Source organism: Sorex araneus, chromosome 4 (assembly GCF_027595985.1).
Source record: "Sorex araneus isolate mSorAra2 chromosome 4, mSorAra2.pri, whole genome shotgun sequence".
Lineage (NCBI taxonomy): Eukaryota > Metazoa > Chordata > Mammalia > Eulipotyphla > Soricidae > Sorex > Sorex araneus.
This window is the reverse complement of record NC_073305.1, coordinates 46,255,199-46,282,950: the sequence shown is the minus strand read 5'-3', so window position 1 is coordinate 46,282,950 and position 27,752 is coordinate 46,255,199. Positions and strand designations below refer to the sequence as shown.

The 27,752-nt window shown below is 48.5% G+C and overlaps 1 protein-coding gene across 3 annotated transcripts; it reads left to right on the top strand.

Annotated features, from left to right (window-relative positions):
- The first annotated feature begins 480 nt into the window (after positions 1 to 480).
- Positions 481 to 27,752, top strand: TRAIP (TRAF interacting protein). Of its 3 annotated transcripts, XM_055134516.1 has the most exons (17): positions 1,346 to 1,484; positions 4,522 to 4,621; positions 6,287 to 6,402; positions 10,210 to 10,267; positions 11,490 to 11,573; positions 14,483 to 14,522; positions 15,133 to 15,260; positions 16,427 to 16,521; positions 16,978 to 17,091; positions 19,356 to 19,443; positions 20,405 to 20,494; positions 21,024 to 21,112; positions 23,879 to 24,034; positions 26,255 to 26,303; positions 26,534 to 26,683; positions 26,790 to 26,840; positions 27,244 to 27,752. In XM_055134516.1, exons 3-17 carry the CDS (start codon positions 6,317 to 6,319, stop codon positions 27,367 to 27,369), a joined length of 1,404 nt encoding a protein of 467 aa, XP_054990491.1. In that variant the 5' UTR covers positions 1,346 to 1,484; positions 4,522 to 4,621; positions 6,287 to 6,316; the 3' UTR covers positions 27,370 to 27,752. The 3 variants fall into 3 exon arrangements, with proteins under 3 accessions (XP_054990492.1, XP_004615181.1, XP_054990491.1); XM_004615124.2 differs by lacking the exons at positions 4,522 to 4,621; positions 6,287 to 6,402 and having other exon boundaries at positions 691 to 1,484; XM_055134517.1 differs by lacking the exons at positions 4,522 to 4,621; positions 6,287 to 6,402; positions 23,879 to 24,034 and having other exon boundaries at positions 481 to 1,484.

The window sequence follows — 27,752 nt, the reverse complement described above, 5'->3', positions numbered from 1 at the left end:
AAAAACTCCTAGAAAGATTTTCAGCCCTATCTGCTCAGGTGAGTTCCCTCTTCCTCAGGGAGGATCCCAATAGTAACTTAGCCATGTGTATTTTCTTTATATTTTTTAAAAGAAACAAAATTTTCAGGGCATAGAAAATTTTCTTGATAATGTCTTGTATCTGCTTAATTCATGCTTACTGTTGGTGGACATCTTTTTTCAATGGAATAAATCTAGATATTCATGGGAACATATTTTTTAATTGTTCAGAAAGGGATTTGGTTACAATAGAAATCATATGTCTGTATATATATGTATATGTATATATGTATATGTATATATATATATATATATAAATTTTTGCTTGTTTTTAGGCCACTCAGTGGTGGTGCTGAGGGTGACTCCCTGCAGTGCTGGGACTATGCAATACGGGGGCTCAAACCCAGTCCTCCAGTATGAAAGTATGCACTCAGTCCCTTGGGCTATTTTTGCTCCTACCCAAGCATTTATCTTTGGAGGGGTTAGGGAGGGGGGAACTGGCCTTTTATTTCCCCCCTGGGGCCCACACTGCAGTGGTGTTCCCTCCACCAGTGAGGGTGATCCCCCCGGCACTGTGTGGTGCTGGTGATCAAACTGGGCAAGCACCTAAACCCCATACTCTCTGTCCCCCGCACCCCCGTGTGTATATATTGAAAAAGAAAGAGGAAGAGGAAGGTCCTGATAGTCACTTTCCTTTGAAGCATGTAGGGCTCACAGATGCCAACCCTACTCCAATCCGGAGGCACAATTGTTCTCCCAGGAACTGAGAAACTCAGGGCACTGGCCCTGCTGCCTCCAAACTTGGGGAACGGCATGCCATAAAGCCAGGGTGAGCTTGGGGCGCCCTGAGGCACTGAGTCCACCTTTCTAAGACCACACAGCCGAGGGTTGAAAGGGTGGACTATCTTCTTGGTCTGTGGGAACCACGGCTACCAGAACGCAAGCGACCCACTCTCCATTGGGCCACAGTCCCGTTGCCCCACTTCCACGGCCTTCTCGCCTCTCCCTAAATTCAGAGACGGCTGCCCCGATAGCGCGGGGTTAAGGAATCTGGGAACCTCTCAGCAGGGCCGGGACAGCGCCGCTGAAGCTACAACACAAAGACGCGCGTTGGCGGTACTCGCCGCTTCCTGGCAGTGGCAGGATAGCTACAAGCTCTGAGACGCGCTCCGCCCCGGTCCCTCCACGGCCCCCGCGGACCTTAGTCCCGCCTGAGAGATTGTCCAATCCGGAGCTGGCATTCAGGCCCCGCCTCCGTGCCAGTGACATCACATCCGGTCCACCGCCGGAAGTCGCGCTTTGTAACCGAATTTGAAGTGAGCCGAGCGGCAAAAGCCGGGTTTCTGGGGCTCTTAGAGCCCCGTCACTATGCCTATCCGTGCGCTCTGCACCATATGCTCCGATTTCTTCGACCATTCCCGCGATGTGGCCGCCATTCACTGCGGCCACACCTTCCACCTGCAGTGGTGAGTGAAGTGACCGCGCTCCCGGGGCAAGGCGGGACGGCTAACGACTGCAGGGTGTCGGAGTCTCCAGGAGACCGGCCCTAGTCGGAACCCCCTACGGGAAGTTCCAGGCTGGGCAGCGGCGGGTCAGGGCAGGCGGCAGACTTCGCCCAGGGACCTGGACAGCTGAGTTGAATTTAAGGAAAATGAATTCCGTGATTGGCTGCGCAAAGGATGTATTTTCAACTATTAGCCTAGGCGGAAGGAGCTTTTACCAAGTTCGTGAGCCTTCTCATGGCCTCTGGCTGCCAGAGCATCCGTTTTGGTGTGCCGGATGGTTTGGGTGAATTCTGGATAGACGCCCTGACTCCGCCAAACCCAAGCTGAAAACCTGAAGGGCGAGGAAATGCTCCCCGTCCCCGATCAAGCCCTGCTGAGCCTGTAACGTCTTTCTGTTGAGTATTCAGCTGGTGGAGAAAGAGACCCAGGTCGCCTGATGAGGTTAAACCTCACAGGGCTGGCGCCGATGCCAGGAATCAGGTCCCTGTAGGATTCCCCACCCCCATTCCCAACACCTGCTGTGTAACGGTCCCCACACCTCTGCTCCACAGCTGTCTAGCATCGCGCGCATACCAATCATTTACCGGCCTGGTGGGCCAGGACAGTTGAGTCTCCCCGAAGATCCTGTGCTAGGGAGGCACAGAATAGATAAACACAAAATATAAATTTTACCGTTTTAACCAATTTTAAGTATAAAAATAAGCTGAATTATGTATGTTCATAATGTGCAGTCATCCCCTTAATCTGCTTACAGAATTTTTCTAACATTCCAGACATAAACACTGCCCTCTGAATAACCCACCATTCCCCACTCCCTCCTGTCCTTGGAAACCTGTCTTACGTCTGTCCCCATGAATTTTTCTATTTTTAGGAACCTCCTAGAAGTAGATTCATACAAAACACTAGTGTGAACATTGGTATACTTATCTGCTTCGGCTTCCACCCTCCAATTCCCAGCCTTCATTTCTTTTCTTTCTTTCTTTTTGGTTTTTGGGTCATACCTGGCGATACACAGGGATTACTCCTGGCTCATGCACTCAGGAATTACTCCTGGTGGTGCATGGGGGTCATATGGGATGCCTAGGATCGAACCTGGGTCTGGCTCTGCCGCGTGCAAAGCAGATGCCCTACCCGCTGTGCTATCACTCCAGCCCCTTCATTTTTTTTTTAAGGTGTGGGTGGGGACCAGGGACCTCCCACATAGAGCTTACAGGGTTGGGGGGGGGGGTGCCCAGGATCAGTCCTGGCTTCTTTTTTTTTTTTTTTTTTGCTTTTTGGGTCACCTGGCGATGCACAGGGGTTACTCCTGGCTCTGCACTCAGGAATCACTCCTGGCGGTGATCAGGGGACCATATGGGATGATGGGAATCGAACCTGGGTTGGCCGTGTGCAAGGCAAATGCCCTACCCGCTGTGCTATTGCTCCAGCCCCAGTCCTGGATTCTTGGTTCACTGATAAGGCTCAGAATGCTAAGACTGAGAATGCCTGCTACTTGGGCCTTCAATGAAGAGAATTATTGGACTACATCCAGTGGTGCTTGGGGCCAGGTGGTTTTGGGGATTGAACTTGATGCTCCTTAACTCCTGTCCAGGCCTCTTGAAGGGCTCCTCCCCACTTTAATTTCTTTTGGGTTGTATCCAGAGGTGGAGTAGTTGGATTATATGACAGTGCTATGTTAACACAGAAAAAAAAATTAAGGTTTTTGAGAAACCACTTACTATTTCCCACAGTATACCCATAATTTTGCATTCCTACCACCTGTGTACAACCTTGCCAACATTTGCTATCTTATATTCACTGTATCACTGTCATCCAGTTGCTCTCTATTACGTCTCCATTGTGAGACTTGTTGTTACTGTTTTTGGCATATTGAATACACCACGGGTGGCTTGCTAGGCTTTGCTGTGCGGGCAGGATACTCTCGGTAGCTTGCTGGGCTCTCCAAGAGGGACGGAGGAATCCAGCCCGGGCCGGGCGTGTGCAAGGCAAACGCCCTACCCGCTGTGCTATCTTATTTTTTAATAATAGACATTCCCTAAGTAGTAATTTTTGTTTGTTTTTATTTTGGGGCCACACTCAGCTGTGCTCAGGGCTTACTCCTGGCTCTACACTCAGGGATCACTCCTGGTGGGGCTACTTGGACTATAGGGGGTGCTGAGGATTAAACCCCTTTGGCTGAGTGCAGGGCAAGTGCCCTGTGCATTGTACTATCCCTCAGGCACCACTGTTTTTCCTTTTGTGTCAGTGTTTGGAAGCCCTAGGGTGTGAGGGATGGCCTCAGCCTCACTCATGATAAGCACGTGCTCTACCACTTGAGCTATAGCCCCAAATCTTGTATTTTAACTTTGTTGTAACTAATGTATTTGTATATGAATTTATTTTAAATATTTGAATACTAATGTTTAACTATTATTTATTTTTGGTTTGGGGGGATCACACACAACACAGCTCAGGAGTTACTCCCAGCTCACTGCTCTGGAGTTGCTTTGAGCAGTGCTCAGGGGATTGTGCAGTGCTTCTACAAGCAAAGCATGTACTCCAGCACTCTGAGCCATCTCCCAGCCCCTGTGTTTCTTATTTTAGTTCATCTCAAGGTATTTTTTCATTTTCCTTGGGATTTTTTCTTTGATTGCTTGGTTGAGTCAATTGTTTAATTTCCATGTTTGTGAATTTTTCTGCCTTTTTTTTTTCTGTGATTAACCTTTAGTTTCACTTAATTATGATTAGATACTTTGGCTGGTTTCAACAAACTTAATCGTCAGACTTGGAGAATACCTGAGTACCCCTGAGAAAAATATTTATTCTGCCTTTTGGGGATAGTGACTTTTAAGTCTGTTGGATTTTAGTGTTGAGTCTGTTTTCTCATCTGACACGTATCTGGTTGTTGTATCCTTCACTGAAGCTATGAGGCAGTGATGTCTCCAACTTTTATTGTAGAATAAAATGATTTCTTTCTCTCTCTCTTCCTTTCTTTTTTTTTTTTTTGTTTTGTTTTTAGGCCACACCTTGCTATGCTCCAGGCTTATTTCTGGCTCTGCGCTCAGGGACCACTCCTGGTAGGCTGAGGAACCATATGTGGTGTCAAAGATTGAACCTAGGTCTGTGTGCAAGGATAGCACCTTACCTGCTATGCTATTGCTCTGGCCTGTAGAATGATTTCTTCCCCTTAATTCTGATCAGCTTTCTTTTATATATTTTTTGGCTCTTTTGTTGGATGCATATATCTTTATAATTGTTATTTCTTATTGTTTTTGTTTTGTTTTGTTTTTGTTTTTTGGCCACACCTGGGTATATTCAGGGCTGACTCCTGACTCTGTGCTCAGGGATCATTCCTGGCAGATTTGGGGAACTACATAGGGCAGCAGGGATTGAGCCCAGGTCTGCCTCATGCAAGACAAGCACCCTAACCACATTACTATCTCTCTGTCCCTGTTCTTTCTTTCTTTTTTCTTTTTTGGAGGAGGTGATTCTTACTTGTGGGGGAGCCACATCCAACAATGTTAAGGGTTCTCTCCTGGCTCTGCACTCAGAAATTACTTCTGGCATTTCTTGGGGTACCATATGGGATATCAGGGATTGAATTGACTACATGCAGAGCAGGTGCCTTATCTGCTATACGATCTCTCCAGCCCCTGTCCCTGCCCCTGTTATTTCTTGTTGGTGTGAAACTTTAATCAATATATAAAATCCTTTGTGTCTTGTAATCTTTTTACTTAAATAATTTTTCTTTGGGGGGTGATACCCAGCGATATTCAAGGGTTACTCCTGGCTCTGCACTTAGTAATAACTCCTGGCGGTGCTCAAGGGACCATATAGGATGCTGGGGATCAAACCTGGGTTGGCTGTGTGCAAGGCAAATGCCTTACCTACTGTACTGTTGCTCCCCTTACTTAACTACTTTTATAACAATAATATAGCTACCTCATTCTTGTTTTGATTTTTTTTTTTCTTTTTGGTGTTTGGGTCATACTCAACTGTGCTCAGGACTTACTCTTGACTTTTTGTTCAGGGACCCCTCCTGGCAATGCTTGGGAGACATCACATGGGCTACGAGGGATGTACCAGGGTTGGCCGGCCTCATGCCAGACGAGTGCTTTCACTGTCACTGTCATCCCATTGCTCATCAATTTGTTCAAGTGGGCACCAGTAACGTCTCTCATTGTGAGACTTATTTGTTACTGTTTTTGGCATATCCAATATGCCCGGGTAACTTGCCAGGCTCTGCCGTGCAGGCGTGATACTCTCGGTAGCTTGCCGGGCTCTCCGAGAGGGGCAGAGGAATCAACTCCGGTCTGCTGCGTGAAAGGCGAACGCCCAACCGCTGTGCTATCACTCCAGCCCACGAGTGCTTTATCCCCTGTATTACATCTCTGGCCCTTTACTCTTGTTTTGTTCATTTTATTTTTCCTATGTGGAATTCACTAGCTTTCTTTAACTTGTATATTAGTTTTCAGTTCTGGGAAATTGTTCAACCATAATCTGTAATTAATATTGTTATTATTATTATTATTATTATTATTTTGCTTTTTGGGTCACACCCAGCGATGCACAGGGGTTACTCCTGGCTCTGCACTCAGGAATTACTCCTGGCAGTGCTGGGGGACCATATGAGATGTTGGGAATCAAACCTGGGTTGGCCGCATGCAAGACAAACGCCCTACCCACTGTGCTATTGTTCCAGCTCCTGTAGTTATTATTATTGAGGGGAGAATTTAGGCCATATCTAGCAGTGTACAGAGCTAACCTTCTAATTTTGTGCTCAGGGATCACTCCTGGCAGTGTTCAGAGTACATATGCAGTGCTGCGCATTCAACTGGAGTCAGCCACATGCAAAACAGCACTTGAACCCCCTGAACGGCTCTCTCCAGCACCTATCTCTGTAATTATCACCTCCAATCCCATTACCTTTTTTTTTTTTCTATATTTCTTTTTTTTTGCTACAGCAAATTAACACTAATTTTGGATATTTGTTTGTTTTGTTTTGTTTGGCTGTTTGGATCACATCCAGTATGCTCAGGGGTTATTTCTGGCTCTGCAGTCAGGAATTACCCCTGGTGGTGCCCAGGGGACCATATGGAATGCCAGGAATCAAATCTGGTCCACTGTGTGCAAGGCAAATGCCCTACCCACTATACTATAGCTCTGGCCCTTAATTTTAGATTTAAAACAACACAAATTTACTCTTATAACTTCAGAGATTCAGAAGTCCAAAATGAGTTAAAATCAAAGTGAGTAGTGCTGTGCTTTGGTTCCAGGCATCTTTTCCAATCTTGAAAGCCAATTGTTAATTCTCTTTTGTGGCAGACACCAGGTTCACATATCTTGGGATTATAAGGGACAGCTAAAAAAATCTCTCTCTCAAAATCCATAGTTTACATCTGCAAGAATTACTCTTTTGATATGAGGTAATATATTCTCAGGTCAGAAAGTAGAGTATGAATTTTTGTTTGTCTTTGGGCCATACCCAGCAGTGCTCAGCTTAACTTCTGATGTTCTCAGGGATAACTCCTTGTGGAGTTTGGGGACCACATGTGTTACCAGGAGCTGAACCCTAGATTGGCCCTGTGCAAAGCAAGTGGCTTATCTGTTATACAATCTCTCAGGCCCAGCTGTGAGTTTTTTTTTTTTTTTTTTTAGAGGAGGGCATTCTACACAATACTTTCTTTCCAGAACTCCTAATATTATAATATAGATGTTGGACCTTTCACAGGATCTGTGTCCTTTATTATCTCATTTATGTTTTTGTTTTTGGGCCACACCTTGTGATGTTCAGGGGTTACTCCTGGCTCCATACTCAGGAATCACTCCTGCTGGTGCTTAGGGAACCATAAGAGATATTGGTGATTGAACCTGGGTTAGCCTCATGCAAAGCAAGAGCCTTAACTGCTATTCAATCTCTTCGGCCTCATCATCTCATTTATATATATTTTGGGGGAGGCTATATCTTGTGCTCAGGGGTTAGTCTTGGTTAAGTGGTCACTCCTAGTGGTTCTTGGGGGACCATATGTGGTGCTGGGAATCAAGGTCTGTTGCATGCTAGGCAAATGCCTTAACACCTGTACTATCTCTCTGACCTCTATAAAATTCTCATTGTCTCTTCTGACTGATAGTTCACTTTAGTAATTCTTCAACTATGTCTGAACTGCTATGAAATTTACCAATAAAGGGGCCTGAGCAGATAGTATGCACTCGTCTTGCATGTGGCAAACCCTGGCACCCGATATAGTCCCCTGGATACTGCCAGAACTCCTGAGCATTGCTTGACCCCAAACTCCCACCACTCTCCCCCAAAAAAAGCCAAAAAAACAAACTTCACCCATAGATTTCCTAATTGGACCATCTTTTCAGTTTTAGGGCTGTGATTCTTACTGTAATTTTGTTATGTGACCTTTAATTTTCTTATTCTGTACTCATATTTTTTCCACTTCAATTTATATTAGTTCAGCATAATGTGTTATGAGTCTAGATCTGACAGTTCCAATATCTGCACAGGATATGTCCTAGATTTCATTTTTGCTTTTTTTCCTCGCACAGCTTCTTTGTAAAAAGTTTTTATTATAATATATTGCATAAAATTACATATGTAATAAATATACAATTTATATAATGAAAATTTTCACACCCATGCATATCAAACCCTCAAGAAACAGGACTTTAGGGGCTGGAGGGAGAGCTCAGTAAGCTGACCTCATGCTTTGCTGCAAGAGGCCCAGTTTTGATGCTGGCCATAGAGCCCCCTCACCCCCAAGCACAGGGCTGGAGTAGCTCTGAACACCGGTAAGTGTGTCCCAAAAACTAAAAAAGAAAAAGTGAAAGAGAGAAATCAGCATTCTAGGAGCCTCCTCTTAAACTCTGCTTAATTCTCCCACCAATCCCCTTTTCTCCCTGACACGTAAGGATTATTTATGTCATAACTTCCTGAGCAGTGCTCCTGGGGACATTCCCATTCTTGGTTGACTAAGCTGGACAGTTCAGTGCTAGTGCCTGGCAATGTGGTGGTATTGGGGGCCACCAGGTTAACCTGTGGTCTTGGTGATTGAGCTTGGGGCCCTGCACATACAAGATGGGCACCTCCACCCTGGAGCTATCTCCCAAGCCCCTATTTTTGCCTACATTTTACACTAACTTTCTAAGAGTTTTTGTAAGAGAGCTTTTCTTTTTTTCTTTCCTTTTTAATTTTTTTTAAATGTTTTATTAATTCATCGTGAGGTACAGTAACAAAAATTTCATGTTTGAACTTTGATCATACAGTCACCAAACACTCATCCCCTCACCAATGCACACTTTGCACCACAAAAATCCCCAGTATCCCCCCAATTCCATACCTCCCCCTGCCAGTGTGGCAGACAATTTGCAGATATTCTGCAATATTCTTTCTCTACTTTACTTACCTTTGATATTTCGAGACCAGTCCTACCACCCTTCATACCTGCCAAAAATGAAATTGCTAGACAGTGTGTTTTGTATTGTTTGTTATGGATATAATATAGGGTTGCACGGCCGCAAGAGCAGACGCGCGCTGCAGAGAGCTTTTCTTCTTCAATATTATTTACTTATTGAGTTTGGTTTGGGGGCCATACTTGGTTCTGCACTCAGGAATCACTTCTGGCAGTGCTCTGGGGAATTATATGGGGTGCTGGGGATCAAACCAAGGCTGACTGCGCGCAAGGCAAGCACTTACTCTCTGGCCTTTATATTTTTATATTGTTTATTTAAAATTCTATTCATCCATAGAACGATGATCTTATTCATTCTTTTGCTTTTTCCATTGTGTTTGTTTTGATTATATGTTAAATATGAGAATGAGAGAAAATTCCTTATTTTTCATTCTTATCAAATCTTCCTTTTTTTTTTTTTTGCTTTTTGGGTCACACCTGGCGATGCACAGGGTTTACTCCTGGCTCTGCACTCAGGAATTACCCCTGGCCGTGCTCAGGGGACCATATGGGATGCTGGGATTTGAACCCGGGTCGGCCGCGTGCAAGGCAAACGCCCTACCCGCTGTGCTATCTCTCCAGCCCCCTCAAATCTTCCTTTTTATCTGTGTTTTGTGGTGTTCCTTTTATCAATTTCCCACTGGACATATGACAGTAAGTGTACCTTTGAGATAAGACCCAGGCATCCTTCATGCCAAACAATGCTCAGCCTATTCCATTATCTCAGGGCCACTGTTTTTTTTTCCTTCAAGCTGAAGGAAAAAACTCCTTCAAAAAAAAACTTTTATTTATATTAAGTAAATTGCTTCCTTTTATACTCTCTCTCTCTCTCTCTCTCTCTCTCTCTCTCTCTATTGAATCACTGTGAGATAACCCCTGGGGTTTGACTGTTGCCTGAAGTCAGAGCCTGGAAGGCTGACAAAGTAGTGCAGGAGGATTGGCTAACTGGTAGAGCACGTGCCTTATGTGTGTACCCTGGAATCAATTCTCTGCCCCTCAAAAAAAAAAAAAAAAAAAGAAAAGAGAAAGAAGGTACAGGGGTAGGGAGGGCCAAATCACAAATCAACAGGGTCTGAAAAAGAACCAGTTAGTTGGTCACATGCTTGTAACAGTCAGACCTTGTGGGCTGTGCTGACCATGCATGTGGACAGATCAGGACAGACCGATCCTGCATGTTCAGAAGAGTGCTTTAGCCAGTATGTGTCCACTCAAGCCAGGACTCACCAGTCTTTTTCTACTTCTCATTTCAGCCTCTTCCAGTGGTTCGAGACAGCGCCAAGTCGGACTTGCCCTCAGTGCCGAATCCAGGTGAGGGTGGAAGATTGGAACCACCTCAGCTGAAAGACACCTGCTTAATGGGAAGCAGGAATGAGAAATGAACTCTGAAAATGGCCTAAATCTTTTTGTGTTTGTTTGTTTTGTTTTGGAGCCACACCTGGTGGTGCTCAGGGTTTACTCCTGGCTCTGTACTTAGGTGTCACTCCTGGTGGTGCTCAAGGGACCATAATGGGGTGCTGGGGGTTGAACCCGTGTCAGCTGCATGCAAGGGGGGCTGACTTTATGTGCTGTACTATCTCTCCAGCCCCTGGACTGCGTCTCTGACCGTCTGGGTCCCTCCGGTTGTGGAACCTGCTTATACTTTTGAATGAATTGAGAGGCCTAGTTATGCCCTGATAGAGGGAACATATTGCCTCAGCTAGTCTTTTATTTCTTTATTTTCATTCTCCTTCCTTTCATTCTCCTTCTTTGTTTTATTGTTGTTTGGAGGCCACACCTGCCTTTGCTCAAGGTTTAGTCCTGGTTCCGCATTCAAGGATCACTCCTGGCAGAGCTCAGGGAACCACATCAGGTGCCAGGATTGAACACAGGTTGGGTGTATGCAAGGCAAATTTTAGCCCCCTTTATTGACTTTTTCTTTTTTGCTAACCAGAAGTGTATACTTGGTAACAGAGCTAGCTAAGGTCCCAGAGTTGATTGTGATGCTTCCATGTGCCCTTGCTGGGGAGGTCAGAGGTCACACATTTAGTTACAGTGCCTGCTCACTTATATGGCACACTGTATTGTGGTACCAGAGATCCCAAAGAGCAGAGTCCCAGGGATCACATGCAAGCAGGTGGGGTGGTGCCGAGGGATTGAATGTGAAGCCCAACTAACCTTGGGCGTTCCGGGCTTGTGAACACTTTTGTCACTGAGCTAGCCCCAGGCCCCCTGAGTCTGTCTTCACTTGGTAAATTTAACCTCTTTGCTTGCTTTTTCTCTATTCCTCAATGCCCAGCACTTAGACTTAAAGTATCTTCTGAGCAATTGCCATGTGGGTCTGTGGTGATCTGACTTCAGTAATCATAAAATCACAGATCCAGATCCCAGCTTGGGGTGTTTGCAGGCGGCAATGGTTGTCTGACCCCAGGGGATAATGGAAGGTTAGAGCTGAGAACAGTCCTGGCTGCCTACTAGGCTGCACATCAGCCCCTGATCTGCTTGTCCTTGAACCCAGCTATGCAGTTATATTCTTTCTTGTTCTCCCATCCAGGTTGGCAAAAAATCTATTATCAACAAACTCTTCTTTGACCTTGCGCAGGAGGAGGAGACTGTCTTAGATGCAGAGTTCTTAAAGGTACCTAGAATTTATCTTACTACTCTACCCCTAGCCGCCTGGGAGTTCACGTTCTCGCTTTACCCAGAGAGGAAGCCTCCAGTATGGAGAAGGACTGCTCCAGGGGATAGGGGTGTAACTCAGTGAAGCTGTGCCTGTGAAGCCCCAGGTTTCATCCCCAGAGCCAGCAGGAATTTTTCAAGGCATGAACAGAGGACCAGTGATGATAAGGCAGTCATTGAAGAAACATACAACTGAGAAGAAGAAGGAGCAGCTCTGCTCTGAGTCCTCTCTGGGGGACTTCAGTGTACTGTTGTTTATTTTGGTTTGGTGTTTAGGTCACACCCAGTAGTGCTCAGAGCTTACTCCTGGCTCTGTGCTCAGAGGATCAATCCTTGTGGTGCTGGGGGGTAGGGGTGGGGAACCATATGTGGTGCTGGGGATCCAACAGGAGTTGGTCAATGCATGGCAAGTTTCTTAACCCCTGTACTTTCTCTCTGCCCCAGAATACTTTTGACTCATGAGCAGTGTGCCTATCTTAGTTTTTGTTTTATTTTCTGTTTTTTTGGGCCACACGTAGTAGTGCTTAGGTTTGCTTAAGCCTTTTTACTTAAGGGATCACTCCTGGTAGGGCGGACTTAGAGGACCATATGAGGTGCAGGGATTTGAAGCCTGGTTGGCTGCATGCAAAACAAGTGACTTACCCACGGTTATCTCTCCATCCCCCAGAGTACCTTTCTCAAGACTCACTCACCTCACAAAGGATCTACAACCATCTTTCCTAGGCTACTTTTTTGCTGGGGCAGTAAGAAGCAGATGAGAAAATTCTTGCCCTCAGCCAGGGAAGATGTGTGGACCTAGTATTCACAGAACTGGTTCTACCTCAGATATTGCTAGGAAACTTGTTATAGGCAGATGCCTGAGTCTCCCCTATGCCAGGATTAGAGGGTGGCGCCTCTGGAATTGAGATGTCAGCTGGGATGGAACCCCATACCTTAGAGAAGATGAGAGGGTCGCTCCTACACTGCTGCTCCCCCCAGCCTGAGATTTCGCTCTCTTGGTGCACAAGTAGCTGACATGGCAGAAACCTCCTGAGGAAGTGGTATTGGGGTTCCCAGGGAACCTGGATTCTTTTTTTTTTTTTCCTTTTTGGGTCACACCCAGCAATGCTCAGGGGTCACTCCTGGCTTTGCACTCAGGAATTACCCCTGGTGGTGCTCAGGGGACCATATGGGATGCTGGGAATCAAACCCGGGTCGGCCGCGAGCAAGGCAAACGCCCTACCTGCTGTGCTATCACTCCAGCCCCATCCCAGGGAACCTGGATTCTGAGAGCTCATTTATCGGGCATGACAGATCAGGGTTCCGTTGGCCCTGGCTCCAGGGTGCAGTGATGTCCTTGGAATCTCGCTGCTTCAAGAACGTGGGGCTTTTGTGCTTGGAGCCAACTTGTTCATTGTCATGGTAACTGTTCCCTGTTTAAGCTTGTCTTCCTGGAGACAAAGGCAACAAAGGCAGCCTCATTTCTTTCCTTTCTTCTTTTCTTTCCCAGCGGTGCTGGAGATCTGAGGGCACTCTGGCATTTCTTGGCTCTGAAGTGTGGGCCTGATGATATTGGTGCTTGAGCCTGATGGTACTGGGGACCACCAGGGACATGCCTCCTGTTGCTTCTGGGGGCCTGTGCAGTCCTAGGGATTTAACTCAGTGCCTCAAGTTTGCCAGGTATATGCACCAGCCCTTAGAACTGTCTATTTGATTAGTAATATGACAGCCTATTACAATTTTTGTTTTGCTTTGTTTTGGGGCCATACTCAGGGATTACTTCTGGCACTGCAGTAAGGAATTACTCCTGGGGACCCATTTGGGATACCAGGGAATCGAACCTGGATTGGCTGTATGCAAGGCAAATGCATATTCACTGTACTATCTCTCTGGCTCCCCATTATAGTTTTGTTTTTTTTTTGCTTCTTTTTTATTTATCTTTTGCCAGAGATCAAACCAAGACTTCACACAGGCAATGCAAGTGCTCTACTGCTGATCTACACCCCCAGCCTTCATTTCTTTCCAGCTTTCAAAAACAGATTGTTGGACATAGTAGGTGGGGACATGGACTTGAAAGGAGCTTGAACTTGGTATCTGTTTACAGGAAACCCACGGGTGCCTTTTTTTCACCCCTCACCTAGATATTGTGTCTATACTGGCCAACCCAGTCCCCAAATCTCCTGCCCTTAGAGTTCTGGGTAGAGAGTTGCATGACAGACGACTTCCTTTTGGTCACATGGGAGATTCTTTATCATGTAATGACTTGGGAAGATCCTTTTGAAGGAGGATCTGCCTGGATTCTACCCAACTCCCACCGCAGACCCTTGACCCACTTTGTAGTTCTGCAGACCTGTTTTCTCTGCATACTGTTGAGGCGCCTCTCTTGTCCACAGGGGTATTGAGTACTCTGGGCTCTTGGGTGGGAGATGGGTTTAGTTCTGAAGTCTCAGCAGTTCTGTGACAGTGATCTAGAGTGCATACTTTGACTTTTCTTTCCAGTGATGCTGGGGACCTTTAGGGCTATACCTGGTGGTGGTTGGAAAACCATTCAATGCCAGGGGTTGAACCCAGGGTCCTGTATATGCCAGGCATGTACTCCAGATCTCTTAACTATCTCAGGGCTAAGGATGTGGTTCAATGGTAGAACGCTGGCATCATGTATGAGGCCCTGGGTTTGGTCCCTGGCGACATATACACAGACAAGCATACAGAGATAAAGCAAGGCTTCTCTCCACAGGTGGTTTAACTTGACTTTGAGGTATAGTAGAGCTGATGCCTCTCTGAATCTACAGTTTTCGTTTTCCCCTGTGGGGCTCCCCACAAACTTTATGGGAGGCTATGTGATGGTTTTTAAATTTTTTGCTGCTTATTGTGGATATTTCCTTACAGAATGAATTGGATAATACCAGAGCCCAGCTTTCCCAGAAAGGTGAGTTAGTAAGAGAAAAGGGGCCATGGGAAGTTCCTGTCTTGGGTGTTGGAGGAAGAATCCCTGGGGAGAAAGGCCTTCGACCTTCTGACAGAGCGGGGGACCCTACTGTGTATGTCCAAGAGTCTTGACAGCTCTTGTGATTGACAGAAAAGGAGAGTAAAGGTAACTGAAGATACCCAGCCCCAGCCATGTCAGCCTCTTCTCTAGCCAAGGCTTCTCTCTCTGGGAGAGAGCTACCTGCTGGGACAGAATGTTCTTGGACAGCTTCTGAGTCTGAAAGGAATCTGTTTGGAACCTGAAATCTGGGATGATGATCTAACTACAGCCACAGGAGTGGGGAGCAGTGAAATCTTTTGTAGTTCTAAGCAGTAGGAAGGTTTCATCCTCTGAATGAAAAGACTCTGGCTCCGCTTCTGTGGCTTGGTGCATGCTGGGAGAGAATCAGGCAACCCACGTTTTTGGCTGAGAGTTGTTCCTTGCATGGCTCAGGATGTCAGAGTGGGTTGAGAGGGGAGGAGGCGTGCCAGAGCCCTAGTGCCTTGGTTCTCATGCTGATGGGGAGATGGGATGGGCCTTGCCCTCCCTCCACCTTCTGCCCCTGCTCCAGAGAAAGAGAAACGAGACTGCCAGGCCATCATCGACTCTCTGAGGGACATGCTGGAAGAGCGCAATGCCACCGTGGATTCTCTGCAGCAGGCCTTAAACCAGGCTGAAATGTTGTGCTCCACCCTCAAGGTGGGTCCCCAAGTCCTATGGGAATAATTTTGTGGCAAGTGATACCCCACATTCCTGCACTCACCACTCTGGACTTCTCTTCTGATTCTGCCCAGGTCAATATATTGGTTTTCAGAGTTGTGAATGAAAGCAGGCTTCTTCCCCTGGTCTCCTGTGCTATATTCACCAGCTTGTAAGCCAAGGACCACAGTGGATGCCTTAGGGAATTTGTTGTACATAGTGTGGAGATGTGAGGCCTTCCCAGCTCTTGTTGGAGGGGCTGCTCAGCAAGACCTCAGTGAGGTGGGACCATGTTTTCAAAAGTGATTTGTACTCCACTGATGAACTGGCCTAAAGGACCTTTCCTGAGCACTCTAGGCCTTAATGGGGTGCTCTCTGGAGCCAGATCAAATAGCATCCCAGGGAGGTGCATGGGACCTTTGAAGTTGGTGGTGCTGAGCTGACCAGGCAGATCAAAGCCTGCAGAGCTAGCAGCCTGAGACCCAGATTAATTTTGTATTAGCCTGGCATGGTGAGCCTCTTGCTCTCCAAGGAATATGAGATGATTGATCTGAGACCCAGTTGATATTCTGGCCTTGTAGGAAGGACCAGTCCTTTCTGATGCCATTTAAAAAGAGCCATCCTGAACTAAAAGGGTCCAGAGTGTTCATTGCTCCTGCTCCTGCCTGGTTTCTGGTCTGGCCATCGGCCATCAGGAGGGAAAGAGCGAGCAAGCCCCTGCCTGCAGAGAGGGCCCTGTGAGGGCCTTTCCAGCTTTGAGCTGAGCGGCTTCTTTATAAGGGTGTCTGCCCAGTCTGGCTTCACTCTCCTCACTTGGCAATTGCTTTTGGGTCTGGATTTGTGCTCTGAGTATCTTCAAGGTGCTGTACAACATGTGCTATGGGGCTCAGGCCATAGGAACTTGGCAGCCCACAGTGGACCTGTAGATATTGCCAGTGGGCTCTGCACATGTTCTCAAAACAAAGTAGGTAGAGGACTAAAGAAGCAATTGATCTCATAGAAAAATTATGACCCAGGGAGTCACCCTTCTCTCCTATGTCTTGGGAGCTGTGGTCAATAGCTTTATTAAAAGTGAGCAATTCCAGGGCGAAGTTCTCCTAATGATTTTAGCAGTGGCCCTAGCTGGGCTGGCTGCAACAGTAGGTGTGGGTGTGTTTGCTCTTCAGAAGCAGATGAAATTCTTAGAGCAGCAGCAGGATGAGACCAAACAAGCACGGGAGGAGGCCCGCCGACTCAGGAGCAAAATGAAGACCATGGAGCGGTGAGCTTGGAGATGGGGCCTGCCTGTGCTCTTGCACGCTAGGCCCCCAGATTACCCATATTTTAGGACCACAGCAGAGGTTGGGTTACTTCTGTAATATCCCCTGTTGTTCATATAGCTGGGGTTGGGCTACAGCCTCCATTGACTCACTGGGGCCCCTTGCCAAACTCCTCCCTGTCCCTGTTGACTGTGGCCAGTGGACTTGGCGGTTCTTTTGCGCTAAGAACCTCTTTCCTGATCTCTCTGGCCTCTCTGTCAGCACCCCTTCAACCCATAGCATCCCTGCAGCTGTGCTCATCTCTGCTATGGGGCCTTTCCTTGGGCAGGCCCGCCTGCTGAAGCATCCTAGCAGCCAGGCTGTCACCATGGCAACGACAGCAAAGGGAGGCAGAGCTGCACTTGGTACCTACCCATCAGCCTCCAGATTTTAAATGTCGTGGGCTGGGTGTTTTTCAGGATTGAGCTTCTACTCCAGAGCCAGCGGCCTGAGGTGGAGGAAATGATCCGAGACATGGGAGTAGGACAGTCAGCGGTGGAGCAGCTGGCTGTGTACTGCGTGTCCCTTAAGAAGTGTGTACTGCCCCGCCCAGCCCAACCCCACCCCCAGCTTAGGAGCTAAGTCATGGCACCCAGCTATGTCTCTCCCTCTCCTGATCATCTTGTATGGTAGAGCAGATGATCTTGAGGGACAAGATCTGGAGACCTGCTTAGTTTGAACTCTGTCACCTTTCACTGTGTGGCCTGGAGCCAGCTCCTCCTTTCTCCCTTTCCCCCTCCTCCCCTCTCTTCTCTCTTCTCTCCCCTCTCTCCTCTCCCCTCCCCTCTTTTTCCTTTCCCTCCCCTCTTCTCTCCCCTGTGCTCTTCTTCTCCTTCCCCTCTCCATTTTTTTGGTCACACCAGCTGTGCTCAGGGCTTATTCCTGGCTCTGAGCTCAGGGGTCATTCCTAGTAGGGCTCAAGGGACCGTAAGGGATGCTGGGTATTGAACCTTTGTGGCTGTGTGCAAGACAAGCATTTTACTCATTATACTATCTCTTTTGACCCCAGAAGCCAGTTCTTTTTTTTTTCTTTTTGGGTCACACCTGGCGATGCACAGGGGTTACTCTTGGCTCTGCACTCAGGAATTACCCCTGGCGGTGCTCAGGGGACCATAGGGGATGCTGGGATTCGAACTCGGATCAGCCGCGTGCAAGGCAAACGCCCTACCCGCTGTGCTATTGCTCCAGCCCCATCTTTCTTTTATTTTGTGTTGTTTTTGGGCCACACCTAGCTATGTTCAGGGCTTATTCCTGTCTACTCAGGGCCCATTCTTGGTGGGACTCATATGTGGTGCTAGATTGGCTTCATGCAAGGCAAGTGCATTCCTTGCTACACCCCGTCTCTGCTGTTCTATCTCTCCAGCCCTAAGAGCCGGTTTCTTATCTTACCCCTCGAATTCTGGACTGAAAATAGTAATTAACATGCTTTTTAGGGTTATTGAGAGATTTGAGTGTGAATTCTTTTTTTTTTTCTCTCTTTTTGGGCCACACCCGGCTATGCTCAGGGGTTACTCCTGGCTTTTGCACTCAGGAATTACTCCTGGCGGTGCTCGGGGGACCATATGGGATGCTGGGAATCGAACCCGGGTCGGCCACGTGCAAGGCAAACGCCCTACCCGCTGTGCTATCCCTCCAGCCCCTTGAGTGTGAATTCTTAGTGATTTTTTGTTTTTTTCTTTTTGGGGGCAATGGGCATCCCTAGCAGTGCTCTGAAGGCCTGGAGGCCACTCTTGGTGATAACAGCCAACCAGACTGGGCAGTCCTGAATCCTGAATCCCAGTGGTGCTTGGGGGCGGTCACTGAGGCCATATTTGGTGGTGCTCAGGAGATCATATGATTCCAGGAATTAAAATTAGTTCCTTGGCATCTGCAAGGCATGTGCTCAGAACTACTTCCCTAGCCCCTCTATATGTAATTTCTGTTGTGTTTTATTGTGTGTGTGTGTGTGTGTGTGTGTGTGTGTGTGTATGTGTTTGTTTTGTGGTGCTGGTGATTGAACTCAGGTCCCACCACTGAGATACATTCCTGACCCTCCTAAGTATTTTTGCCTTGCCTTGCCTTCCTTCCTTGCCTGCCTGCCTTCCTTTCCTCCCTTCCTTCCTTCCTTCCTTCCTTCCTTCCTTCCTTCCTTCCTTCCTTCCTTCCTTCCTTCCTTCCTTCCTTCCTTCCTTCCTTTTGTTTTTGTGCCACACGCTATGGTCCTCAAGGCTTGCTCTTGGCTCTCTGCTCAGGGATCACTCCTGGTGGTGCCGGGGATCGAACCAGGGTCAGCCATGTGCAAGGCAAGTGCCTTACCCTTGTACTATCTCTGCGCCCCTTAAGTGTTGTTTCTAAAGAGGTTGGCATAGCTCTTTGAGCCATAAGTGTCATCAGATCTGGAGCCTGTTTCCCAGGAGCACTGCTCCTTATTCTGTCTGGCTGGCATTAGAAACTGCTCAGATTTGCAGTACTGTGGTGTATGATTAGGGAAAAGGGGACACAACTGACAGACATGAAAGTTTCCAGGTGTCACCTGTCTTAGGTTCAGGGATATTGGTGGTCTCCTCAAAGGGTCAGGCATTCCTGCATATCCTCTGAAATCCACAGTTCCAACAGGAAACAGAAGTCCCCGACTCTTTGTTATGGGAACAGAACCCTTCCCAGTGCCATCCAGTCCCTGTTGGGCTCATGTATATCAGAGAAGGGTGAAAATGAGCTGAGGGGCTGGCCTGAGGTTTTTGGCCATGGGTTGGGGCCATGACTCAGTCTAACTAGGCAGGAGCCTGTTTTTGACATCACTTCCACGGCCCCTTGACAGAGAGTATGAGAATCTTAAAGAATCACGGAAGACCTCGGGAGAGCTAACCGACAAGCTGAAGAAAGATTTATTTTCTTCTAAAAGCAAGGTAACAGAGAGGAGGAGGGGAAAAGGGGGAGATGACTATTCTTTTGTCGTGTACAGTTACGTCTCCTAAGCAAGGCCTTAGAAACGGATGGTGCAACTGGTTCCATGGGCTGTCGGGTGATTTGGAGAGTCTGGCTACTGGTGCTTCCAGGGCATTCACCCTGGCTAGACGCATGTTCAACACATACATAGGCTTCCTCTGCTCTGTGCTCCCTTTACGCCTCCTGACCCCTAGACCCCTGGCTGGGGAGAGCACAGGATCCAAATGTGATGACTTTAGAGGCCTGTTCTTCTACTAGGTCCAGCAGAGGAGGACCCTTGGGACCTGAGTCAGTCTGCACAGCTGCTTTTATTTCTGGGCATGTGTATCCGTGGGCTTGCTCCTGGGAAGCTCCAGAGGAGTACTGCCAGATGAGAGCCCTGTCACATAGAGCTAGGCCCCTGAGCTGCCGGACTCTTGTGGGAGCAGGACACATGGTGATCTTTAGGCTCATCCTTTAATCCCTCTTCAGTTTTGTTGTTTTGTTTTAGGGTTGTTTTGTTTTGTTTGGGGGGGGGCGCGCGCGCGTGCGTGTGTGTGTGTGTGTGTGTGTGTGTGTGTGTGTGTGTGTGTGTGTTTTGGGTCACACCCAGCAATGCTCAGGGGTTACTCCTCACTCTGCACTCAGGAATCACTCCTGGTGGTGCTCAGAGGACCATATGGGATGCTGGGGATTGAACCTTGGTCAGCTGTGTGCAAGGCAAGCGCCCTCCCCGCTGTACTGTCTCTCCAGCCCCTTTTGTTGTTGTTTAGTTTTGTTTCTTTGTTTGGCTTACTCCTGACTCTGCTGTCAGGATTCACTCCTGGCAGGGCTTAGGGGATTATATGGGGTACCAGGGATCAAACAACCCAGCTCAGTCATGTGCAAGGCAGGCACCCTGCTTGTGGTACTATTGTTCTGGCCCCTACCCTTTTTTTATAGTTGCAGGCAGCCTACTGTGATCTGGACCAGGCCAAGTTGGAGCTTAAGTCAGCCCAGAAGGACTTACAGAGTGCTGACAAGGAAATCACGGTGAGAGACATTCCTGGCCAGGTGGGAAATGGATGGTTTTGGGGCCTTCAATACTACTGTGGTCAGTGATAGTACAGCGGGTGGGGCACTTGTACTGGGTTAGATCCCCAGCACCCTGTATCATACCCAATCCCACCAGCAGTGATTCCTGAGCGCAGGGCCAGGAATAAGCCCTGAACACTGCTGCTTGTGGCCCCCAAACATAAACAAGCTTAAAAATGACAGAACAGGACTCTGCTGGGAAACTCAGCACCAGACGGTGATGTTCATGCTGAAGTTCCTCTGCCCCCTGGGTCAGAATTGGTCAGGAGCCCAGTCCTTCATAACAGAGGGTGGCAGCATCACAGGTCACCCCTGGGTCCTCTGGCCTCCTAATCCTGCTCTTGGACTTTCAGACCTTGCTCTGTTCTGAGGGGAGGGTGGAGAGGTGGAGGGGCTTGCCATTTGTGGTACTGCTCATGTCCCTGGCAGTCTCTCTGAACTTGATGCACCAGCCTTTCTTTCACAGTTTTCTTTTAATTTCCCCTAGAGCCTAAAAAAAAAGTTAACGATGCTGCAGGAAACACTGAACCTCCCGCCAGCGGATAGAGAGACTGTGGACCGCCTGGTTTTGGAAAGGTTTGTTGGCCCTCTGGGGTAGTAGCAGGGCTGCACCCTGGAAGAGCTCCCTGGACACAGCCTTTGGTGGGGTGGGCCTGCCCTGGATAAGAGCCGAAGTTTAGCAGTAGCAGGAAGCAGCCTGGAGACAAGTTTTGAGCTCTGACCAGGAAAAGCTTGGGCAGACCAGACAGGCCTGGTATGAGATAGGTAAGAGTACTGACTGTCTTGGGGCCGCCTGTGGATGCAACAACTTGCTCAATTCATTTGGCTCCCAAATTCTGAAGCAAAACAAAAACCATCTACCAAAGAATCTCCCGTCCCTGGAATGTGCAGTCAAGTCGCCAGCAGAGGGAGCCAAGAGGCAGAGAGAAGTGTGTCCCTGCGTGGTGAAATGGTGCTGCCATTTCTTCCCAAGCGTCTCCCTGCTGCCAGCCAGCTTGGGACTGCCGCTTACCCTGCTGTCCAGCTAAAGGCCCAGCCTTTTATTTGAGCCTCTTTCGTGTCTATGGAAAAATCACTATGTTCCCTCTTTCCCACTTCCAGTTGCTGGTATCTGCCCAGGTAAACTCGGGTGCTTCCTTGTACCACATCCATGTGAGGCTCATGACCCATCCATCTCACCCCCAATTCCGCTCTGTCCAACTCTATAAGCTCCTCGACAGCCTATTTAAGACACCCCAAACTTACACCCTTAGCACTGTACCCAAGGGCTCACGGGCCATCCTTATGAGCTGCAGTGGCTTTTTAAACTTTGGCTGCATCATCGTGGCACACAGGGCACCACACTCCTTGCCTTCCTCTTCTGTTTCTTTTTGTGCTCTTCGCACTGCAGGGTCAGCAGGAAGGAGCATCCCCTCTGCGCAGGCATCACTTGTTATCCAGAGATCACAGTGGCACTCTTAAGAGTCTTGCTGGCACCTGGCTCACCCACCAGGTGCATGCCAGCTGTGAGTGTGTGCCACGCTGAGACCACATCTGTGGCCTCTTCCCTCGATGTTTTATACATGCACACCTTTCCCCATCGTATCGTGCTGGTGTCCTCTTGTGTCTATTGTACTTTTCTTTCTCAGTTCCACTCTTCCTTTCTTGCTCTGCATCCTCCAGCACCTCTTTAGGGAATCAGCAGCCTCCTTGCCTGCCCTGGTTTGGTCTGCACTGGCAGAGAACTACATAACTGATGACTGTGCAACTCTCTGAGATTTTCAGTATGTGGTCACTTTTGACAAACTAGGCTTGGTTGTGATCCTGCCTCCCCAACCTCTGGTCATACCAACCATGCTGCCTTGGGGCCCCAGGAGCATGAGGGCTCTGTCAGGAGCTGGACATACAGTGCCCACTCTCAAGGAGCTGGCAGATAGACATGTAGACCTCACCACATCTACATTTGGTCTGAAGCTCCTGGTGGGGGATTAACCCTTTCACCCGAGTCATTCTGAGTTTGCCTCATGCAGGGACCTGCAGCCCACATGAGGTTCAGAATGGAGCCCTGAGGCTGTGGTGGTGCTATAGGTTGGAGCTACACCACTGGGCACTGGGGCAGGAGGGGGCCATTTCTGCAAATCTTAGGAGAAATACCTGCCCAAGCCCTTTGCTGCTTTTGAATGAGCTTTTTGTTGATGTTGTCTTAGAAGTTATCTATATATTCTGGATATATATTCTGTCTGTTACAGATAAATGGCTTGAAAATATTTTCTCCTGTAATTGTCTTAAAAGTCTTTGGATTGTTGTACTTTTGATGCCTATAAAGTTTACTAGGTCTGAAGATTGCACAAGAGTTAACATGCCTGCTTTGTATCCTGCCTATCCCAGTTTGAATCCCTGGTACCACATATTGTCCCTTAGTACTTCTCAGAGTGACCCCTGAGCACCAGCAGGTGTAGCCCAACTTCCCTTTCCCCAATTAACTATTTAAAATTTGAGCATTTCTGACTTTTCTCTTTCTTTTTTGATACTTGGGCCACACACATAAATGCTCAGGGCTGTGCTCGGAAGTCTTTCCTAGTGGTGCTTGGGAGACTATATGGTGCCTGGAATTGAACCGTGTTTGTCTGCTTACAAGGCAGGCACCTTCGGGCTGGAGGAATAGCACAGCGGGTAGGGCGTTTGCCTTGCACTCGGCCAACCCATGTTTGAATCCCAGCATCGCATATGGTCCCCTGAGCACCGCCAGGGGTGATTCCTAAGTGCAGAGCCAGGAGTAACCCCTGTGCATCGCCGGGTGTGACCCAAAAAGCAAAATAATAATAAGACAGGCACCTTCACCCCTGTACTGCCTCTCCATCCCCAAACACTTTTCTTTCCCACATTACTAAGTTTACTCTCCAGAACCACTAATGTCTGTATCAGATCAAACTGTGAAAGTGCCAGTGCTTTCTAGGATCATTTTGACAGCATCTTAGGTTGTGCTATTTGTCATGACTAGTAGCACTAAAGGGACATTCCTCTACACAAGCCTGTGGTCACATCTCTGGCTCCTTGCATGGCATTTCTCATCCTGAGAAGTGAGACAATTTGGTCCAAAGGCTTTTTGTTCGTGCATTTGGACTTGTGTGAATTTTGTCGTCCTCTCCATGCCTTTCAGACTTTTGCTGGTGCCATGATTATGTGAAAGACTTAACCAAGTAGTTTTTTTTTCCTTTAGAAATTACTGCTTCTTTGTGGGGTTCCCCTGAGCCAGACATGAGCTGCAGGCTCCTGGAGCCAAGCCACCTCTGGTGCTTAGAGGACAGCTGTCCTCGAGGCTGCCTTTGTGGCCCTGAGTAACCAGCCCATCTCTGCCTACAGCCCAGCCCCTCTGGGCATGCGGAACCTGAAGCTTCGGCGGCCTGTCTTCGGTGATGAAATTAACCTCAATGCCACCTTTGATGTGGACACCCCCTCAGACCGATCCTCTGGCATTCACTGTGGTCTTGCCAAGAAGCACTGCTTAGAGAAGTCATAGTAAGTGGTCTGCTCTGGCCCTGCCCATCGCCTAGAAGGAGTCTGGCTTAGAGATCTCTGTAGGTCCTTCCCCAAAAGTTCTTTGTGCCTCATAGGGTGCTAAGTATCCACTGGGCTTAGACAAGACTTTGGTTCCGGCTCTTTCTGAGTACTTACTCTGTGCACTCTGTGCAAAGCTTTTTTTTTTTTTTTTGCTTATCTCATTAATCTTTATCATCATCTTTCAAGTAAAGTGGTGGGATGTGAGTTAGAAAGGATAGGGAGTTGGACCAGAGCGAAGTACAGCAGTTGGTTATTTGCCTTGTGCGTGGCTGACCCAGGATCAATCCCCAGCATTCCATATGGTTCTCTGAGCACCACCAGGAGTAATTCTTGAACACAGAGCCAAGAGTAAGCCCTGAGTATCGCCGAGTGTGGCCCAAGAACAAACAAAAGAAAAGGACACTAGAAGCAGCACTGGGTAATGAGAAGAGTTTTCTTCTAAGACTAAGAAGAAGCATCTCTAATCATAGGTCCCCACAACCTGCAGGGGTAGCTTGCAGGGGCAGGCATAAGAGCATATGGAACCACACTCAGGGTGCAGGGCTAGAAATGGGGACACTGTCTCTGCAGCCAGGCTGGCCAAGTATGTTCATTTTGTTTTTGTTTTGAGACTATACCCTGTGGTGCAAAGGGGCTGTTTTTGGCCCTGTGCTCAGGGCTCATTCCTGGAAGTACTCAAAGGACCATATGCAGTGCTGGGTTTGAATTCAGGTCAGCCACATCAAGGCAAGTGCCTTAGTCCTGGTACTGTGTCTCTGGCCCAAGTATGTTCTTCATGGAGAGAAGCACTCCCCATACGCACATAGGTGTCTACTGTTTTGGTAGAGGATTTTAGGGGCTGGGCAGCTTTCTTTCAGTTAAAGACTGCACAGGGCAATGAGAAATCGAGATTAGGCAGTGGAGGAAGCCCAAGAAATGGGCAAGAGGAGGAGCTCACTGAATTCTGTGTGCCTTCCTGTGTCACTCAAGGCCAGCCCTGTAGAAAAGAAACTGAAGACCTGGGCTGTAGTCAGGCTGCTGCTGCCTGCTCCATACTCTGGCTTCTCACATTGCCACCTCTTTAGCTGTAAGTATGAACATGAGCACCTGCAACCTGTTGGCTGCCAGGCTTTTAAAACATTTCTGCCATATTCAGGTGGGAAAGAGGGAGCTCAGGGTGCCCCTAAATCAGGTCAGCCTCCCCAGGACCAGACACAAAAGCAGATGTAGGATCTTGTCCTGGTTGTACAGAGTCAGCAGGCTCTCATCCAGCGCCTGTCACATGGTTTGAGAAGCCACTGTGCCAGCATCTTCCCACCTACCTGGGAACTAACAGGAAAGGGTAGCGAGCTGCTGGGGTTCCCAGGAATTGTAAATAGTGTTCAGCTTTGGAGCTGGGAGAGGGAACCCAAGGCCTGGTCTTTTCTGCCCCATGATTTAGGGAGATGACCTTGCCCTGAAATCTACAAACATTTAATAGACTGTCCAGTTTGTAGAGCCCCTTAGAGGTACCCCTTTCTAGAGAGTCTGGGTCAGGTCTGGGCCAGGGAAATTGCTCAGAAGGCTAGAGTTCATGCTTTGCCTGTGGAGACACAGGTTTGGTTGTAATATTTTTGTTCTATTTTGTGGCCACACCTGGTAGTGTTTATGGATCACTCCTGGTGGTGCTCAGGGGACCATATGCAATGCCAGGGATAGAACATGGGTCGGCTGCATGCAAGGCAAATGCCTTACCCACTATCCTATCTGATACTCTGGCCCCAGAGACCCACGTTTGATCTCCAGTACTGCGTGGTCCCTGGAGCACCAAAATGTGGCCCCCAAAACAAAAACAATCAGACTGGACTAGGATGGCACCTGATTGATTTCAGCTATGGGTGGGGAATCAGTTGGACTCTTGCTCTACATAGAGTATGGGGCAGGTGTCTCACTCAAAGCCTTTGGGTCATTCAATGGGATTGGCCTGAGTAGGAGTCACAAGACTGGGACATTATCCAGAGCTCCCTGCCTTGACCACTCTGGCAGCTGTGGCAGCTGTCCAGCTGTTCATAGACCTGCAGTTGGAATCGGATCACTGAGTGCCTGTCCCAGCACGCAAACATGACAGCAGTCCTGCCACATGGGCTTCCTAACGGGCATGCCCCTGTGTCTGCCTCATCTACCTCTGACCTGCAAGCAAACTCCTCCCTCTTCTTGCAGCAATTCAGTTGAGGACATTTCCAAGAAGATGCCCAGTGATGCCGTGCAGGTAAGACTTGACAGAAGAAGCACAGGCACTATCAAACCCCTGCCAGGTCTGCTTCTGAAGCTGGACTCGAGCAGCCAGGGTTCTGCCATCGCCCTCCTCCTGACTCGACTGAGGCACTGTGGAGCCACTCTTAGACCCTGATCCTGTTTCATCACCAATTCCCATCTCCCCACCCCCACCCCTTGCTGCCATCTAACTCATCAGATCTGCCCTGGGGGTCTCCCCTGCAGGAGTCCCCACTCTGCCTGAGCAGCCAGCATCGCCTGCAAGAGCCAGCTGAGGAGCTGGCTAGTGCCTTCCCTGTCTTCATCCGGAATTCAGTCCTGGGCCGGAAACAACCCCTGAAGAAGAGAATTGAGTCAAGTTGCAGCACAGATGGGGTGAGTGTGGTTTTGTGCCAGTGACAAGGGCCAGCCCTCATAGTTGGACGGGGTGGCCAACTCCCTAACATTAGCCTGAGCCTCTCACTTCTTTCTTCTTCCTTAGATAAGGACAGGCTTCGATGGATTTGGAGGCCGGACAAAATTCATCCAGCCTGTATCCTTGTTTGTGAGCAGGGCTATGGAGCTCATACCTTCCCTCACCTGAACCCCATCTCTAGCCTGCCAGTGACTGCAGTCTCAGGTGCAGAGGCAGATCTTACTCGTGCAACAGGGCTGTCCCGGGGCCGGAGCGATAGCACAGCGGGTAGGGCGTCTGCCTTGCACGTGGCCGACCCGGGTTCGATCCCCGGCATCCCATATGGTCCCCAAGCACTGCCAGGAGCAATTCCTGAGTGCAGAGCCAGGAGTAACCCCTGAGCATCGCTGGGTGTGACCCAAAAAGCAAAAAAAAAAAAAAAAAAAACCAGGGCTGTCCGCCCCGCAGCCAGATCCTTGCCTGCATCCCAGTTTCTTTCTTTTTCTTTATTTAATTGCCTCTTCCTTGACACCTTCTTCAGAGTGACAGTCCTGTCATCCGTTCACGTCCACTGCTCGTGAAGCCTAAGGCCAAGGCTAAGCCAAGAGTGAGGGCAAAGACAATGCTCCCTTCCTCCCAGGCCAAGCTGGACACGTACCTGTGGTAATAAGAACACTTGAGTCTCATCAGTGGTCAGATAAACCTCCAATGTAAAGACTGAAGACTGGTCTTGGGGACATGACCCCTCTTCCGGTACGGTACCAGCCCCAAGGGTGGACAAGAAGATGAGAACGAGGCCCAGACAACCTTGCCTAAGGGAAAACGGGCCTACTGTGGGAGCCAGTGTGACCAGCGTACTACTCCTGCCAGCTAGGCATGCTAATAGAGGTCCCCCTTACAGTCATGATCAGACGTGGCTGGACTGTTTCTCATTCTCCAGACCAGGGTCTTGACTGTATTAAAGTGTTTGAGGCTTCCTGGGCAGCTGCAGCCTGTCTAGGCTTCCATCTGCCCCTGATTTGCTGCTAGGCATGGCCTGTACCAAACAGT

What these genes read in the sequence shown, in the direction of transcription:
- TRAIP (XM_004615124.2), top strand. Translation starts at nt 1,387, where the DNA reads ATGCCTATCCGTGCGCTCTGCACCATATGCTCCGATTTCTTCGACCAT. An exon ending in AAAATGAAGACCATGGAGCG is followed by an intron (nt 16,522 to 16,977) that starts GTGAGCTTGGAG and finishes GGTGTTTTTCAG; the next exon opens with GATTGAGCTTCTACTCCAGA. An exon ending in TATTTTCTTCTAAAAGCAAG is followed by an intron (nt 19,444 to 20,404) that starts GTAACAGAGAGG and finishes CTTTTTTTATAG; the next exon opens with TTGCAGGCAGCCTACTGTGA.